This window comes from Podospora pseudopauciseta, chromosome 6 (assembly GCF_035222475.1).
Source record: "Podospora pseudopauciseta strain CBS 411.78 chromosome 6, whole genome shotgun sequence".
NCBI lineage: Eukaryota > Fungi > Ascomycota > Sordariomycetes > Sordariales > Podosporaceae > Podospora > Podospora pseudopauciseta.
Window position 1 is genome coordinate 3231108 of NC_085895.1, and position 15043 is coordinate 3246150.

General features: G+C 50.5%; 6 protein-coding genes across 6 annotated transcripts; 2 read left to right on the forward strand and 4 right to left on the reverse strand.

Annotated features, from left to right (window-relative positions):
- Positions 1-384: 384 nt before the first annotated feature.
- On the reverse strand, positions 385-2952 carry QC763_0097630 (uncharacterized protein; the record flags this gene model as incomplete). Its single annotated transcript, XM_062906346.1, has 2 exons — positions 385-877; positions 1001-2952. The coding sequence occupies 2 exons, from the start codon at positions 2950-2952 to the stop codon at positions 385-387; spliced, it is 2445 nt and encodes an 814-aa protein (XP_062763314.1).
- Positions 2953-4949: 1997 nt separating this feature from the next.
- Positions 4950-5655, reverse strand: QC763_0097640 (uncharacterized protein; the record flags this gene model as incomplete). The annotated part of the gene is made up of 2 exons (XM_062906347.1): positions 4950-5044; positions 5103-5655. The coding sequence occupies 2 exons, from the start codon at positions 5653-5655 to the stop codon at positions 4950-4952; spliced, it is 648 nt and encodes a 215-aa protein (XP_062763315.1).
- A 987-nt stretch (positions 5656-6642) lies between these two features.
- QC763_0097650 (uncharacterized protein) lies at positions 6643-8936 on the forward strand (the record flags this gene model as incomplete). Its single annotated transcript, XM_062906348.1, has 6 exons — positions 6643-7091; positions 7171-7604; positions 7669-7768; positions 7829-7934; positions 8003-8316; positions 8429-8936. The coding sequence occupies 6 exons, from the start codon at positions 6643-6645 to the stop codon at positions 8934-8936; spliced, it is 1911 nt and encodes a 636-aa protein (XP_062763316.1).
- A 308-nt stretch (positions 8937-9244) lies between these two features.
- On the reverse strand, positions 9245-10462 carry QC763_607780 (uncharacterized protein; the record flags this gene model as incomplete). The annotated part of the gene is made up of 4 exons (XM_062914614.1): positions 9245-9460; positions 9533-9843; positions 9897-10171; positions 10226-10462. The coding sequence occupies 4 exons, from the start codon at positions 10460-10462 to the stop codon at positions 9417-9419; spliced, it is 867 nt and encodes a 288-aa protein (XP_062763317.1). The 3' UTR covers positions 9245-9416.
- A 642-nt stretch (positions 10463-11104) lies between these two features.
- On the forward strand, positions 11105-14951 carry QC763_607800 (uncharacterized protein). The gene is given in 4 exon segments (XM_062914615.1): positions 11105-11136; positions 11141-11567; positions 11627-13392; positions 13448-14951. Coding segments are annotated over 2 exon segments (1776 nt in total). The 5' UTR covers positions 11105-11136; positions 11141-11567; positions 11627-13077; the 3' UTR covers positions 14909-14951.
- QC763_0097680 (uncharacterized protein) lies at positions 11404-12472 on the reverse strand (the record flags this gene model as incomplete). The annotated part of the gene is made up of 2 exons (XM_062906349.1): positions 11616-12472; positions 11404-11555 (listed from the first exon to the last, which is right to left on the reverse strand). Exons 1-2 carry the CDS (start codon positions 12283-12285, stop codon positions 11404-11406), a joined length of 822 nt encoding a protein of 273 aa, XP_062763319.1. The 5' UTR covers positions 12286-12472.
- Positions 14952-15043: the final 92 nt, after the last annotated feature.

The window sequence follows — 15043 nt, forward strand, 5'->3', positions numbered from 1 at the left end:
TAGGTCTGGGATGGGTATAGGATCTTTACTGTTGTAAATTGTGAGAAGATGCTGAAGAATCTGTCTGTTGTTTTGGCAGAAGTTGTTAGCTCGAGATGCAAATACTCATATCAGGCACATTAGGACTCACTGTGCTGGTTCAAAGTTACCTAGCTTGTGATAGACCCAAGCCAAACGGTAGTAACAGCTCAGTGTCTTCGGATGCTTATCCCCCATTACATCAACATGTAGCTCCAAGGCTTCTAGAAGCAACTCGAGTGCACGTGGGAAATCCTCTTGGTATGCGCGGACTGTTCCAAGAGCGGATGTAGCCCAGGCAGTTCTTTGCCAGACCGAGTTAGCACAGGTGAGATATCCTGGTGATGTGAAGTTCCCAGTTCTGACTTACAACGTGAATTGCTTCCTTAATTTCTGCTCACGAGCTTTTATGATGTCCAGAGATTTCTCAAAACAAGATGCCGCAGTTTTCAGATCATCCACCAACAGCCAGCACCTTCCCACGTTGAGATAGTTGAGCGCCAAGCCATGGATCTGGTCATCTTTGTAATCTGAGTGTGCATGTAGTCGAATCTCGAGGGCTCGATCATGCATCTCGATGGCCCCTTTGGGGTCCTCCCACGCCATAGCAACTCCAACATTCATAAAGCCGTTGGCACGGTTGGGATGATGGGGATCCAAGAGACCCTCTTTGACGGCATCCTCGCGAATGTTCAAGGCTTTACGAGCTAGGTCAATCATGCTGATGTCGGATGTGGCTTCTGTGTGGTAGAACTGCTGAACTGTGTAGAGGTCGGAGAGGAAAGCCGCTGGGATGGTGCTTGGAACTCCCACCTGTGTGTGTTCTCTCGAGATGATCTCCTCGTAGCCCTCCAGACAGCTATCGATGAGAGTTTTGCTGGTGTCAAACCTTCTTCGCTCACACATGTACCTGTGTAGAAGATTGGTTGTGAGTAAGACATTCTCCATTCAGTTGGTTTCTTCGGAATCCTGGTGGTCTTACCAGGCACATGAGTAGATCAGGTCGATGAACTCGAAGAATGATCGGAGGGGGATCGCATCAACAGTCTTCAGATGGATGTACTGTTGATGCAGCGTCAGGACGTGAGGCTGAAACTTCTCACACACCTCCCAGTATTCCACCATGTGATCTCGTGAGAAATGGTGCAAGGGAAAGGCCTGACGGAGAAGGTGAACTGCATTTTCGAACGCCATCTGATGATCCGGACACATCCTGAGTGCACAATCTCGAACGAGCCGATGTATGTTGATGCGTTTGCAGTCGTCTCCGATGCCCTTGTTGGCGGTACCGATAAACGAAGACTTTCTTAGTCGAGAAAGAATAACACGAAGCTTTGCTTCATTTTCAAAGCATGCCACTTTCCGGTCTTTGGATAACAATAACTGCACGGGAATATTATCAGGGTCGAAAAAGGCAATCGTCCCCAGGCCTAGCCGATATTGCTTGTCCATGTTCATGATGTGAGTTTCTATAGCTGCACCAGCGCTGTCCTGATACCAGGGGCTGTCTGGCTTGATATTCTGGAACAGTTCATCCCCAAACTCGATCTTGAGAAGCTCATGCATCTGTGACAGAGGCATAGGCTCCGGCTCGGATTCAATGACTGTGACCATCTGGTCCAAGACCAGAGGATACAGTCCCAGCTTGCTCGCCAGGTCTCCAGCCGTGTTTTCATCGAGACCTTGGATACGCCGAGTCGACAAGCGTTTTCTGATGAACTCGGCTCCCTCTGGAAGTGAAAATGCTTCCACGGAATCACTATCAGTTGGACTGGTTATGACCGCAGCTAACCCCTGTATCATGTCTCTGCTGGTTATGAGGACAGAGCCTTCGTTAAAAGCAGACCAATATGGGTTCAGAACCTGGGAACTGTCGACATTGTCCAGAATAAGGAGCCAGGACGCATCATGCGGTTTTTCCAGCCATGAGCGAGCCAACCCCACCAACTTGTCGCGATCCTCAAAAACCGTCGAATTCGCAAGACCAAGATCACGAGCGATGCCGACCAAGCCCTGTTCCAGCTTCTCGACACTGTCGGCGGAGATCCAAAAGATGTGAGTGAATTTGCTGTCATCCTTTTGCCGGTATGCGAACTCAATTGCTGTATGGGTTTTTCCAATCCCGGGAAGCCCGTGTACACAAAATGCGCGCCCTGAAGAGCCCTCGTCGGGTGGCGTCAGACAGGCACTGATTTTGCACAGCAGGTCTTCTCTCCCAACAAAGCAAGGGTTGCGAGGATATGGCACAATGAATGACCTTGGCTTGGTGTTGGTTTCTGCAATGGGTCGACATGATGTGCCAAAGATGAGTTGTCTTTGCATGCCATGAATCTCCATGATTTTATCTCTTGTAGCGGAAACCTCGTGGGCCGCGTGCTCGACGACTAGGCTCACTCGATTGAGCTTCTCCCCAGTAACACCATGATGAGCAATGGCTTGTTGTGTGGTGCTGACACATATCTCTCTCGTCGACAAGGCAAGAGCGGTCTGGACGGTTGCATGTAGACTAGACACGCATCCGAACAGGTTTCTTACTCTATCTGTCGAACTATCGAGGTCACTCTTGATGTGTTCCGAACCAAAGGTAATCCTGACAGCTGACCATCTCCTCCTCCACCCTCTCATGTGTTTTTGGTGCTTCTGAAGGGTCTTCTCGAGCTCTTTTGCTGAGTCTAGATGCTCGTCCAACGCTTTTTGGTCGATGTTGGAAGACTGGATGCGCGCATCGTCGATTTCCGAGATCTCTTCTTTCAGACTGTCCAGCTGCTTGATGGTATTAACAAGTGACTGTAAATCCTGAGCGGTTTGTGTATATTGCTTGTTGACTTTCTTGAGGGCCGAAGCGCAGTGGAATGCACTGTTTGCTGCCTCGCCGAGCTTGGCCAAAGCACCAACCAATGTGAAGGAAGAAGCAACGATCGAGAGTGGGTCCATTAAAGGTGTGTCAAAAGAATCGTTAAAGTTGGGTAGGTACGGTAGGTAGGTATGTTTAAAATGAGAGCTCCACACGTGCCGTGTTGGGATGCTGTGGTACGTCAAATCGTAACATCAAGGAAGGTGTGAATGCCTGGTGGAATAATCGGAAACACTGATGCCATACTAGCCGCTGAGAAGCAAAAAAAGATGATCAGTAAAATACATAAGGCATCTGACGAAAAATCGTGGCTTTAATTCATCCATCAAGGGCCATGGAGCCTTATTATCCTCAGCATCGAATCCACGATAGCGTCCTCTTTCTCGCCCGGTTGATATGTACCCATTTGATCCCATCACGCGCAACTGGAGAATATGCCACGACAGCTTTGAGCAAACAGTCGTCAAGACCAGCGATTGCTTACGGCCAGTTATTTGGAGGTGTCTCGAGCCTTGTTTGTATAGGTCAGGCCGCGTTGGGCATCAAATCCCATCTGCGAGCAAGAGCCAAGACCCTCTCCGCCGTGACAGTTTGCTGCATAATAAAGTGAGGGGCTTGGATGCACACGGCAGAATTGTGAAGGAGGGGGGTGAAGTGCTGCGATTCGGTATAAGAGTCCAACTCAGCACTATGATCCAGGTCGGACAACGGATGCTCCACACCACCACGGGGGGATGAGGTGGGAGTTCTCTGCAAGCTTGCAATCCAGTTGTACCAGTCTAAGGGGGACACAAACAAGTGGTAGCGGGGGAATAAATGGCGCACGGCAGGTTGTGGTGCGGGGGAAGAGGTATCTCAGCGTACCGACTCCAGAAGAGACACTTGGCTCGGCTCCGTCGAAAGATAAAGTCAATGCCCTTCTTTTCCAGATTTGCGGCAAATGGGACGTTCGGCTTCCCGGGCTCATCAGGACCAAGGAGTGCTTTGAATGATGAATGAAGGATCCGTCCTCTAGTATCCCTGCGCCAAATCTTTGTTAACGATGTCACCTCCTATTTCTTCTGACGGCAGTGCAGAACGACAGGCCATAGCCTGGGACACCCAAAATGGTACCTCCAACCCAAATGAACCGTTGTACCAACCATGGCGAGAGTTTTGGCCTCCTCGAAACGTTGGAGATCTCTCAGAGGCCGAAATTAGAGCTAAGCCATGGCTCACCTGGAAGCGGGACAAGACCAAGCCCAATGATAAGCCGTGGTATTTTTGGGTGAATGTCTTCGAAGGCGATGTCGATGAGCCCTGCAAAGGCGAAGATTGCAAAAAGTGTAACGGAGAGGGATGTGTAAGTCTTGCAGTGGTACCTGGTATCTTGCCACTAAGAATTCATTGGGCTAATGTCGCTGCGACAGAGCACCGGTTCCACAGTGGCGGAGGGAGGCTAGGCCGGCCAAGTGTGATCAGGGTGTTCATTTGGGTAGGTAGTTGTGGCTTTGCTGCTCGAGAGAAGGATGATTGATGGCTGTCGAAAAATGAATACACAGCCTTTTGCACAACTGAAGAACCATCAGAAGCCTCGCATAAATAAGGGGATGGACGTACAAATTCTAGGTTTAATTTGAAATATCAGTAGAACACAAAAGCTCTCACCTCGACGCTCTCTCGCTGTTTTTGTGTCTCACCACTTGCGCTCCCCGCCTTGACATATGGGAACGAGACATGAGGCGCGTCTAGACGAGTTAGCAATGAACCAGGCAATGCTCAAGGAGGCAACACATACACTGCGCGATGTTAGGGTCGGTCGTGGAACCGGAGTCAAAGCATTTGATCATCCATGCTTCATCCTCCCTCTGTCCATCCACGTAATAAAAACGATGATTGGGATTCGGCCAGAAATTCAGCGTTTCACCCACAAAGTCTGGAAAGACAATATCCGTTGGAACCATGTCCTCGGTCTTCACTGTGCGATAGTCGCAGACAGCCAGTGGCGAACTGTATACAGGACCTCGCAGTGGTTTCCAAACACTAGTACCAAATGGTCAGATGAATGCGATATGGCATTGTCCCATCGGGTAATGACTTACTTGATGATTTGAAAACGCTTTTTGGCATATTTCTCAGCGAAATCTGGGTGGAAAAGTCTTAGACGTCGCATTGCGGCAGCTGCGGTCTGATCTACAGACATTTGTCTAGTCAATATTTTGCTCTCAGGAGCTCCGGAAGACATACACACCTGCATGGACAACACCAAATGGCTGAGCTTTTCCGGGAGCACCACGGGAACCCAACGGAAGTGTCGGGTCCTTGCGACGCACTTGGAAGTCGAAAGGAAGGATCTCGGTCGCACCAGTGTATTGTTTGAGGAACACCTGTACCTCCTGGTAATACCGGGTCACAACAAGATCAGTGTTGGCGAAGTCATGATATTCCAATGAAGTTTGGATATCTTCAAGACGAAATCCATGCTTGTCTAACGAAAACAACCGTTCGTACCCCCGAACATCCGCAACCGCGATTGTCTTCCGTGTGTAAGAGACGTTGGTCTGCTTTATTTTCGGCACCCACGCCGGGTCTATTGGCACATTCATGAAGTAGGGCTTCTCTTTGTCGTAGAGAGGGTCTGGTTTCATGTAGAACACTGACGCTTGGTAACACCTGACGCTCTCGAGTTGGGATGTTGTTTCTGCTTGGTTGGTGAGCTGCGACAATGGCTCAACTGTACTTTGCTGGCATTTTGTTGGGATTGGTGGTGCCACGTAATCGCCTAGACTGGAGGTGCTGTCCATGGTGCCCAAATAGCCACTTTAGTGAAATGAGAGTCGGGAAAGCCACTGTAAAAAAATGTTGAGGGAGCGATGAAAGTTTTCATGCTAAGGGCTATATAGTAGGTCGGCATGTAGATAAGGTACGTAGTATGCAAGCCACTCTGTCCAACAAAAAGTTTTTGCCTTCCAGGTACTATTTAACAGTACCTAAAGGTACCTGCAATGCAATGGAAGTGTGCAATCTTCTTGGCATTGGGTGGGCTGAGGGGCAATCGTGTTTGGGAATTAGTGGGTTCTTGTAAGCGCCCAGCTATCTGTTGGCTGAATTTACCATGCATTCCACTGCTCGGGTCACGCTGCAGCAGAACGTTGAGCTCAAACTGGTGGATATCCCTGTGGCAGTTGTGTGATCATCTGATACTCATGCAAAGGCCAAGGTGTTGCTGCCGAATGCGTCTTCCTGCATGATATGGTTTGATGACTGAACCAGGCTCAAGTAAGCCATTTTTCACACATGTCAAGAGGCATGCAGCAGTCTGAAGAAATTTCTCCCTTCATGCCATGTGGGCGCATAAACAGCAGTGCTGATTGAGTTGGACCGGCATTTCCACGGATCACGGGTGAGGATGTATGTGTACCTCGCCGTCCCGGTGCTCACTCCTGACACGGTTTCATATACCAATGTAGGGAACCTCAGCGGTAACATATCCACAAACCTAGCTAATTTTACTTCAGTACCGGGTTTGCAAGATATGTTTATATACTTCTGATTTCTTACTCAGGCGGGAATGATGGCTCAATCATCTTCCGGTCATCGTCACTTACACAGTTGGCATTCGATCTCAGCGGCCCGACCAGTCTTCATTCTTCTTATACAGTTCTGGACTCTCCTTTTTGCTAGTTCAGCATTTGCAATGACTCAGCACATTTCGACTACGGTCAGACTTAATGGTGTCGCATACTACATGCCCCCGTTGTCAGCTGTGAGTTTACACCACAAGCCACTGGATGTGTGAGGGGCGGGTAACGTGGCTTGGTACTGATGTTATGCTCCTGCCGCAGGCTAACCTGGGCCCTATCGGAAGTGGCCAGATCGTTGAGCCATGTACCGTATTATTCATTAACGAGACAATGTCCACGGCCTCGGATATCGAAGCAACTTTACACAGGTTCGACGTGGTTGACGATGTCTGGTCTAGGGACTTTGCCAACTGCATCATCATCCAAACCAGGTTTGAGAAATATGGCAGGGCTGCGGTCAAAACACTCAAAAAGATGCTTTCAAAAGTGTCAGGTGTGGAGAAAATACATGTCTTGAACATCCAAAACCTATCAGATGCCCTGCCGGAAGGGCCATACTTCTTGAATCATGGCCGGCTACACCAAGCATTCCGACTTTATGCGGATGTAAACGGTGCTTTCATAGTTTCGACAGTTCCATCTGATGATCACGGGACGTATGTATTATACCTTTTCCTATCTTGCTTGGATTAGAGTACCTTATCGACCATCCATCTAACCTACAGCAATGCCTAGGTTTCGATCTCTTGATTGCTCTGCTTATGGCGAGCAACATCCTTCTGCCCTCACTATCGCCGTGCCTTCACGCCTCTACTTCAAACGTACCAAGGAGAAACCCTACGCTGGTTTACGCCTGGCAATCAAGGACAACATTGACCTAAAAGGACTCAAAACAGGGGCTTCGTCGCGAGCATATACGTCCCTTTATCCACCGCGAAAACATAGCGCTGAAATCGTACAACGGCTTCTTGAACTTGGGTTTGTCATTGTCGGCAAGGCAAAAACCACGCAGTTTGCAGATAGCGAATGGCCCACCAGCGACTGGGTGGATTACCATGCCCCTTTCAACCCGAGAGGAGACGGTTACCTTACAACTAGTGGGAGCAGCGCCGGCAGTGCTGCAGCGGTAGCTAGTTATCCATGGCTAGACTTCGCTCTTGGGACTGACTGTGAGTCAATCTTGGGCGTTCATCGGGAAGAGTGGCTAGCGAAGTACGCTTCTGACAATACCAGCATTAGGAAGCATTCGAGCACCGGCAGCTGCTCAAGAGATATTCGGAATGCGATCTTCACTTGGGGCGGCTAGCTTCCAAGGTATCATACCGTACAGCCCGTCAGTTGGAACTCTACAAAACCAAGACTTAAACATGAACTTCAGGCTGATACAACATAGCCAGTTTGACACGGTCGGCGGATTTGCCAGAACCGCTCGAGAGTTTAGGGTGCTTGCTGAGGCCCTGTATGGCAAACCCACCCAGATTGAAACTGTGGAAAACAAAGTCAGTTCAAATCCAACGATTGTGGTCGGGGTGGATGATCAAAGCCATTAACCAACCTTGGAGCACAGAAGCCAACCAAGATACTCTACCCAACTGATTACTGGTCACTGCGACACAACCTAACTCAAGATGTATTCAACGCCGCTATCACCAAAATCGAAAGCTTTTTGGGCATGAGCCGGACAGAGATCAGCCTTGAGAAGACATGGCAGCAACATCGTCCTTCCAACATCACCGAATCTCTCAGCGACTACATGAAACACGTTTTCGAATGGGGCGCAAACCCAGACCAGTGGACAGGCCATTTCAAAGATTTCTTACCAGAATACGAGGAACGTTTCGGGAAGCCACCGGTATTGAATCCTCAACTACGTTTCAAGGTGTACGTGCCTCCTCTCGGACAAAAGCCTTGACTACCAGTCATCCTCAATGGGCAAACAACTTGATAAATGCCATGTCTAACGATGATTTGACTAACCAACTTTCAATCCCAGGGAGTACTTACCCACAGTGACACCCGAACAACAAGCCGAAGCCCTTCGGCGTCTCAAGGTCTATCAGGACTGGTTTTATAAGCACGTGATGCCACCAGCCGATATAACCGGACACTCCAGCACGGTTATGGTGCTTCCCTGGACAGATGGAATTCCAGACTACCGCGACAGATATCGTCATGGACCTCAGAAGTTCACAGGCATCGGGTTCTTTTTTTACAATATTGGTACCTATGCGGAGGCGCCAGAGATTATTATCCCAGGTAAGAAAACGGTATTGGTAGAGATCCCCCCTTTCATCGGCTTACTGACTTTATCTCAAGCTGGCACAACACCATACGTGTCAAAGTACACTGGAAAAACCGAGAGACTGCCTGCAGCTTTGGGGATTGTAGGCGCAAAGGGAAGTGATGTCTCTCTTGCTCAACTGGTTAGCGACATATTCGACGGAGCCACAGTGCAATATCCCCAAGAAAAGTCGCAAAAGCCGTTATCGCCGCGTTTATGACAATTTACCATGGGTTAAGAACGGCTTCAACAATGGCGACGCTATCGGAGAGCAGCCAGGTTCCTAGATCCGCGGTTTGCCTCTTGATGAGAAATATATCATATCCCATCATACCAAATCACCCCTCGATTCAGTGATACTTGTTTTGAGCATCCGTTACAGGTCAGCCAGGACCTGATGGGTCGACATCGTGGCCTTGTGTTCTAAAGAAATGTCATGCCACGAACTTCCATTGATCTATGCATGCCAGTTGGAACTGGGACGATGGTCAAGACTCAATTTCATCGTGTTCGTGAAAGCGAGCCAAGAAGAGTAATGCAAAAAAGGGAAGATCTTCAGATCAATGCTAAAATATATGTACCAAGAAGTGAACATCATCAAGCCCATCCACAGGCACCATCATGCCCTGAGTCGGCATTCAATAGAAACCAACAGTCTATAAACCCAAATCAGCGTCCAATGCTGTCACTAACACGCCATTTAGCAGGTGAAGACGGCAGGTCCGGGAATGGTATAGGCTTGAGCTATAAACAGATCGATGTCAGTTTCTATTTCACAACATTTTTGAACAAAAAAGTAAAAGTATTACGACTTACCCTTGTAAGCATCATAGGTGACACCGGGGTCGGTGCTCTTGTAGGCGCCAGGGAAGGAGACCAAGTTGGTGGGGTTGGTAGAACCGCCACCAGTAACCTGTAGCTGATGGCAACCGGGGTAGAATTGAGCACCGGGATAGGCCCAAGCAGCATGGAGGGCAATGATCTCGTGGCGGACAAGGTAGTAGCCGGGACGAATGCAAGAGGGAATGGTGTACTGGTAAGTAGCGGGGCTCTTCATGAGAGGGGTGGCAGCCCAGTTGTTGGAGGTGCCCTCACGCCCACCTTGCTTGATTTTGAACCAGACAGCCCTTTTGAGAGGTTAGCATTTATCCTCACAACATTCGGACAATGTGGCACATACGAGGTACCAGGAGACCAGTTCTGGCAACCGCTATCAGGGCAACGAGCCATGTAGGTGATGACGGGGCCCATGTGGGAGTCAGGCCAGAGAGTCCAGTGAAGGGTCACAGTTGAACCAGCAGCGGCAGGGGCGTGAAGAGGAGCGGGAGCAGAGCCAGCATTGCATTGGACATCGATGGAGTCGACATTCTCGACGGGACCGTTGCCGGGGATGGAGCGAGAGACTCTCTGGGGCTTGTTGTTGCCCATGTAGGGGTCCATATAAGGCTGATAGAACTGTGACACTGTTAGCATCTCGAAGCATGTCAAGAATGATCAGATGGAACTTACTTGGTAGTATTGGCCGCCAATGGTGGCATTGTCAACATAGCCGTGGGCGGCTACCAAGCCGACTGAGGCGAGAAGAGTAGCGAGAACCTTCATTGTGATAGAGACACTGTCGAGAATTGATCTTGCGAGTGATGGTTGAATGAAACACAGGATGGTTTCTCTCGTTTTTATAGAACATCTCCTCGGCCGGATAGGGCCGAGAAGCACATCTTGTTCTTGAACAACACCGGCCAACATGGAATCTCAACAACCTCAGACGGATTCGCGACCCGACAGTGGAAGTGTCCACCGTCTCTTGCAGCCAACCAAATCATGGCAGAACCTGGCTCGGTATCCTTGGCCGATGCTTGTTGACGGTGGTAGTTACTGCAACTGGAAGGGTGACATGGGACGGAGACGGTGGCGGCGAGCCTAGGAAAATGTTCGCCTTGGCAACGACAGCTGCAGAGGGAGTCGATCAGAAGATGTCGATGAGAATCTGGAGTGAAGTAGAATGTGTGGAGCATCGCAGCGGTTTCAACGTCTTGGAATGGGCGGCACTAATCGCCATGGAGTTGCTCCCTCCGACGTTGCATTTTCCAGCCGGGGGATGTCGAACAAGATCAACCACCAATGAAATATCAGATTGAAGAAGAAAATAGCCCATTGGGGTCATCTCTCCCCGGTTTTGAGATCGCATTGTTTGCTGTGGGTTCGGCATGTGACCGGTATTAAGAATGAATTCCTTGACTCTGGCCCTGTCGATATTGCACAAGCACAAAGCTGCCAGCCGAAAGTGGGGGCCAGTTGGAGATGGAAAATGCAGACAAACATGATTTCATTTTACACTTGGGAAAAAACAACCTGCAAGCATCCTTCCAATGGGGGGCAACTGTCGCCTTACCCCTCACCGCTCCTGGTCCCGTGCACCCGTAGGTAGCTCTTCCCCCAACATCCAATTCTCTCCTCTTCTCCCGGCGAGCCGGACCGGTCAACTTCTTCACTGCAAGAATGTCGGCGGAAGAGGAGGTCCCCAGATATGCAGACTGTCTGGCCCAGCCTCTGATCTCGAAATTGGCGTTGTCTCATCCACCAAGTCGCCGTCTACGTAATGTTCCAAAATGAAGCCCGATCGATCGTACCTGGCACCGAGTCAGCATCTCTACGCATCAAGCTAATTCGCAAACAACACTGCCAACTCACCAGTAATCGAAAATCTGCGACCCAAGCACATGTCTGCCAACACCCCACACCAAGTCGTAGCCCTTATCCCGAAGCCATTGGTGGCCCAACGACTGAATATCGAAATCGTGTACCTCGAAGCTCGAGTGGTGGACGTGGTATTTGGGCCCTGAAGTCATTGGTCAGTCAGTTGTTTTGCCACCAACGAGATTTGGGCATGGATGTTAACCTTCAAAGAAGAACCAAGTGTGATGATCGACCTGTTCCATCCCTCTGTCCAAATGAAGGAAAGTAGAGACGTCCTTCCCGTTGGGCTCGTGGATGATGTCGCTCGGCTTGAGGTTGAACCGAGTGGTGTAGAACTCGAACGCCTTGGCAAAGTTGGTCACGCAACACCCAACATGGCCCAATTTGTGAACGGCCGCTGGTGCCTTCTTGAACCGTTGTGTCTTGTTGACGGGCCGATGCTTGTTCTCAGGGAAGTTGTACTCCAGCTCGGGCAGGTGCGCTGACTTTTCGACGGGGGTTTGCCCATACACCAGGTGGAAGGGGAAGTCATCGACAGGATCTCTGAAGGTTACGCGCTTGCCGCCACCGGGCGCATCGGAATCGTGGACTGGGGTCGCCTTGGGAAGAGTCTTGGAGGCGAGCTCCAAGTCCTCCAGGGACTCGACAACGAATCCGGCACCACCAAACTCATTTTCGGCGCCCTTGGTGGCACAGTATACAAAGGGCTCGGTCCCATAGCCCTTGAAGTATACTGTATCACCTCTGTCGTCGGCTACCGTGAACCCGAAGTCGGCCAAAAACTCGCGTGCCTTGTCCAGATCGGCATGGGTGTAGTACACATGTGCAATACGCACAAGCTTGATCTTGGGAATCTGCTGCTCGGCCGTCATGTTGGCGATGGACGTCTGGTAGGTCGTTTGAGGTGTGTTTGGTCAGAAAGATCTAATCTGATCTTCTCAGCGGGGCGAGGACATTGAGATATGGTCGACCTTAATTCCACCGAGAAGCACAGGGTATTTAGTTCGCCCGGAAGATGCACCGTTCTTCGGGGCAAATCATTGCTTGGCAGTCACAAAGGTGGGTCTGCGGCGAGTCAAGCTGACCCCTTTTCACTGCTCAGTGGCATCACAGCACGTCTCTCCAGTGAATTTCCGGTTGTCCTTTTCCAGCAATCACTTTGTCACTCTGTACGCAGGTGATCATTGCGTATCACAACTCTTCGCTTCCTGTTTTGGGCCCTTTGTGTCGTTGGCAAAGACACCTCTAAGTGAGGCTCAACTATCCTTGCAAGCTGTGCATATTTGCAACCACCCATCCTTTCCCTTTCACGCCTACCAGGTATCTGCATCAGAGAAGCCGCCGCGACCATGTGTCTCGCCTGTCACTCTGTCCAGCTGTCTTCGGTGGCCTGCGAGTTAACAGTTAACCCGTCCCCGATATGCCATCCGCCGTTCTTGGCACGGGCGATTTGCGAAGAAACTGTGGGGTTGTTTACTCCGTTGGCTTTGTCAAAGCTGACATGGCGATGTTGAATGATACTTATCCCTGAACGACCCCGCTGACAACCAGGTATGGGGTTGGACGGCCCCTCACATAAACAATCCAAAGTCGTCAAGGTGTTTCGAATTTTTGCTGGGCTGTCTCTGCTTCTCCTCTAAACTTCGATCGCCGCGATACTTACAATGGCCGACGAGATCATCAAGACCGACCTCCTCATTGTTGGAGCAGGCCCTGCGGGTGCTGCTCTGGCATGCTTCCTCTCATCCTATGGGCGGAAAGGAATCATCATTTCGGCCGCTTCTGGCACGGCGCATACGCCCAGAGCTCATATCACCAACATGGCTGCCCTGGAATGTCTGAGAGACATTGGACTGGACCGGCAATGCATCGATGTAGGCGCTGCGGGGAACCATATGGTGCACACAAGATGGTGCCATTCCATGGCCGGCGATGAATACGCCAGGCTCTATTCTTGGGGCAACGATCCGAAACGCAAGGTTTGTCAAAACATTGACACGGTTTCCGGCCAATCGCTGATGTCTTGTGATACAGGGTGACTATGATGCGGCAAGCCCTTGTGACCACGTCGACCTTCCTCAGACCGAACTCGAGCCAATTCTCACGCGGAGAGCAATTCATACTGGCTGGACCTTGCGATTCGACACCTCCTTTGTGTCGTTCACGCGTCCTGAGCCGGACGTTATCATCAGCGAAGTCAAAGACAACCTTTCTGGCAAAACGTATAAGATCCAGTCACGCTTTCTGTTTGGTTGCGACGGCGCCCGCAGCCAAGTCATCCGCGAGCTCAAGATTCCCCTCATCAAAAAACCTGGGCAAGGATTGGCACTCAATGTGCTCCTGAAGGCCGATCTTTCACATCTCGTCAAGAACCGAACCGGAAACCTACACTGGGTCTTCCAACCGGAGAAGGAACATCCAGCTTGGGGTTGGGCCTGCATTGTCCGAATGGTTCGGCCGTGGGACGAATGGATGTTTATCTTTCTCCCATCCCCCGGTGCCGATGTCAAGGGTGACGACATGATTGCTTCGAACGAAGAGTACATTGCCCGGGTCAAACAGTTCATCGGGGACGAGTCGGTTGATGTCGAGATCAAGGACGTGAGCAAATGGATGATCAATGAGACGGTTGCGGAGTATTATTCAGACGGAAACATCTTTTGCTTGGGCGATGCTGTCCATCGCCATCCACCATTCAACGGTCTGGGATCCAACACTTGCATCCAGGATGCTTTCAACCTGGCATGGAAGCTTGATTACGTCATGTCTCGCCGTGCAGGTCCCAGCCTCCTGGATACCTACAGCACCGAGCGTCAACCGGTTGGTGTAGATATCATCACCCGGGCCAACCAGGGTCTTCGCGACCATGCATTGTGGATGAAGTCTATCGGCATGTTGGAACCCGATTTGGAGAAGAGGAAAGCTATTCTGGCCGAGTTTGAGGACAAGGGCGAAGTTGGCAGGAAGAGGCGACAAGAGTTCCAAGCGGGTATCGAGAACACGGGCACCGAATTCCATGGGTTGGGCATCGAGATGAATCAACAGTATCGGTCGAATGCCGTGTATCATGGGGATGAGCCAGAGGCTCCGGCTCTGCCTGAGGACGCTGTGCGTGAACGTCTCATCTCCAGCTACCCAGGTATGAGGTTACCCCACGCCTGGTTGAACACACGGAAGCCAGGCCAGCAGTTCTCGACTATTGATCTTGCTGGCCATGGGCGGTTCTGTCTTCTCACTGGGCCTGGTGGCCACAAGTGGAAGGAAGCTGCGGTCAACGCCGCCAAGGCCGTGGGGGTGGATATTGTGAGTTACTCGATTGGCTGGAAGGAGGACTATGAGGATGTCTATTTTGACTGGGCGAAGCGCAGGGAGGTGGAGGAGGACGGGTGTGTGTTGGTTCGCCCAGATAGGTTCGTTGCTTGGCGGTCAAAGTCCATGATTTCGAACCCGCAGGAAAAGCTGGAAAAGGTCTTGCGGAAAGTCTTGTGTCTTTAAGCCGAGCGTGATAAGATAATAAACACAGTTCACACAATATTACATGTGGCGTGTCATTGCATCATCACACGCCTTAGCCTCGCTTATCTCTCACCTCCATTTGTTTGCGGGTTTGATCAGGCATTTTCTCTCTTC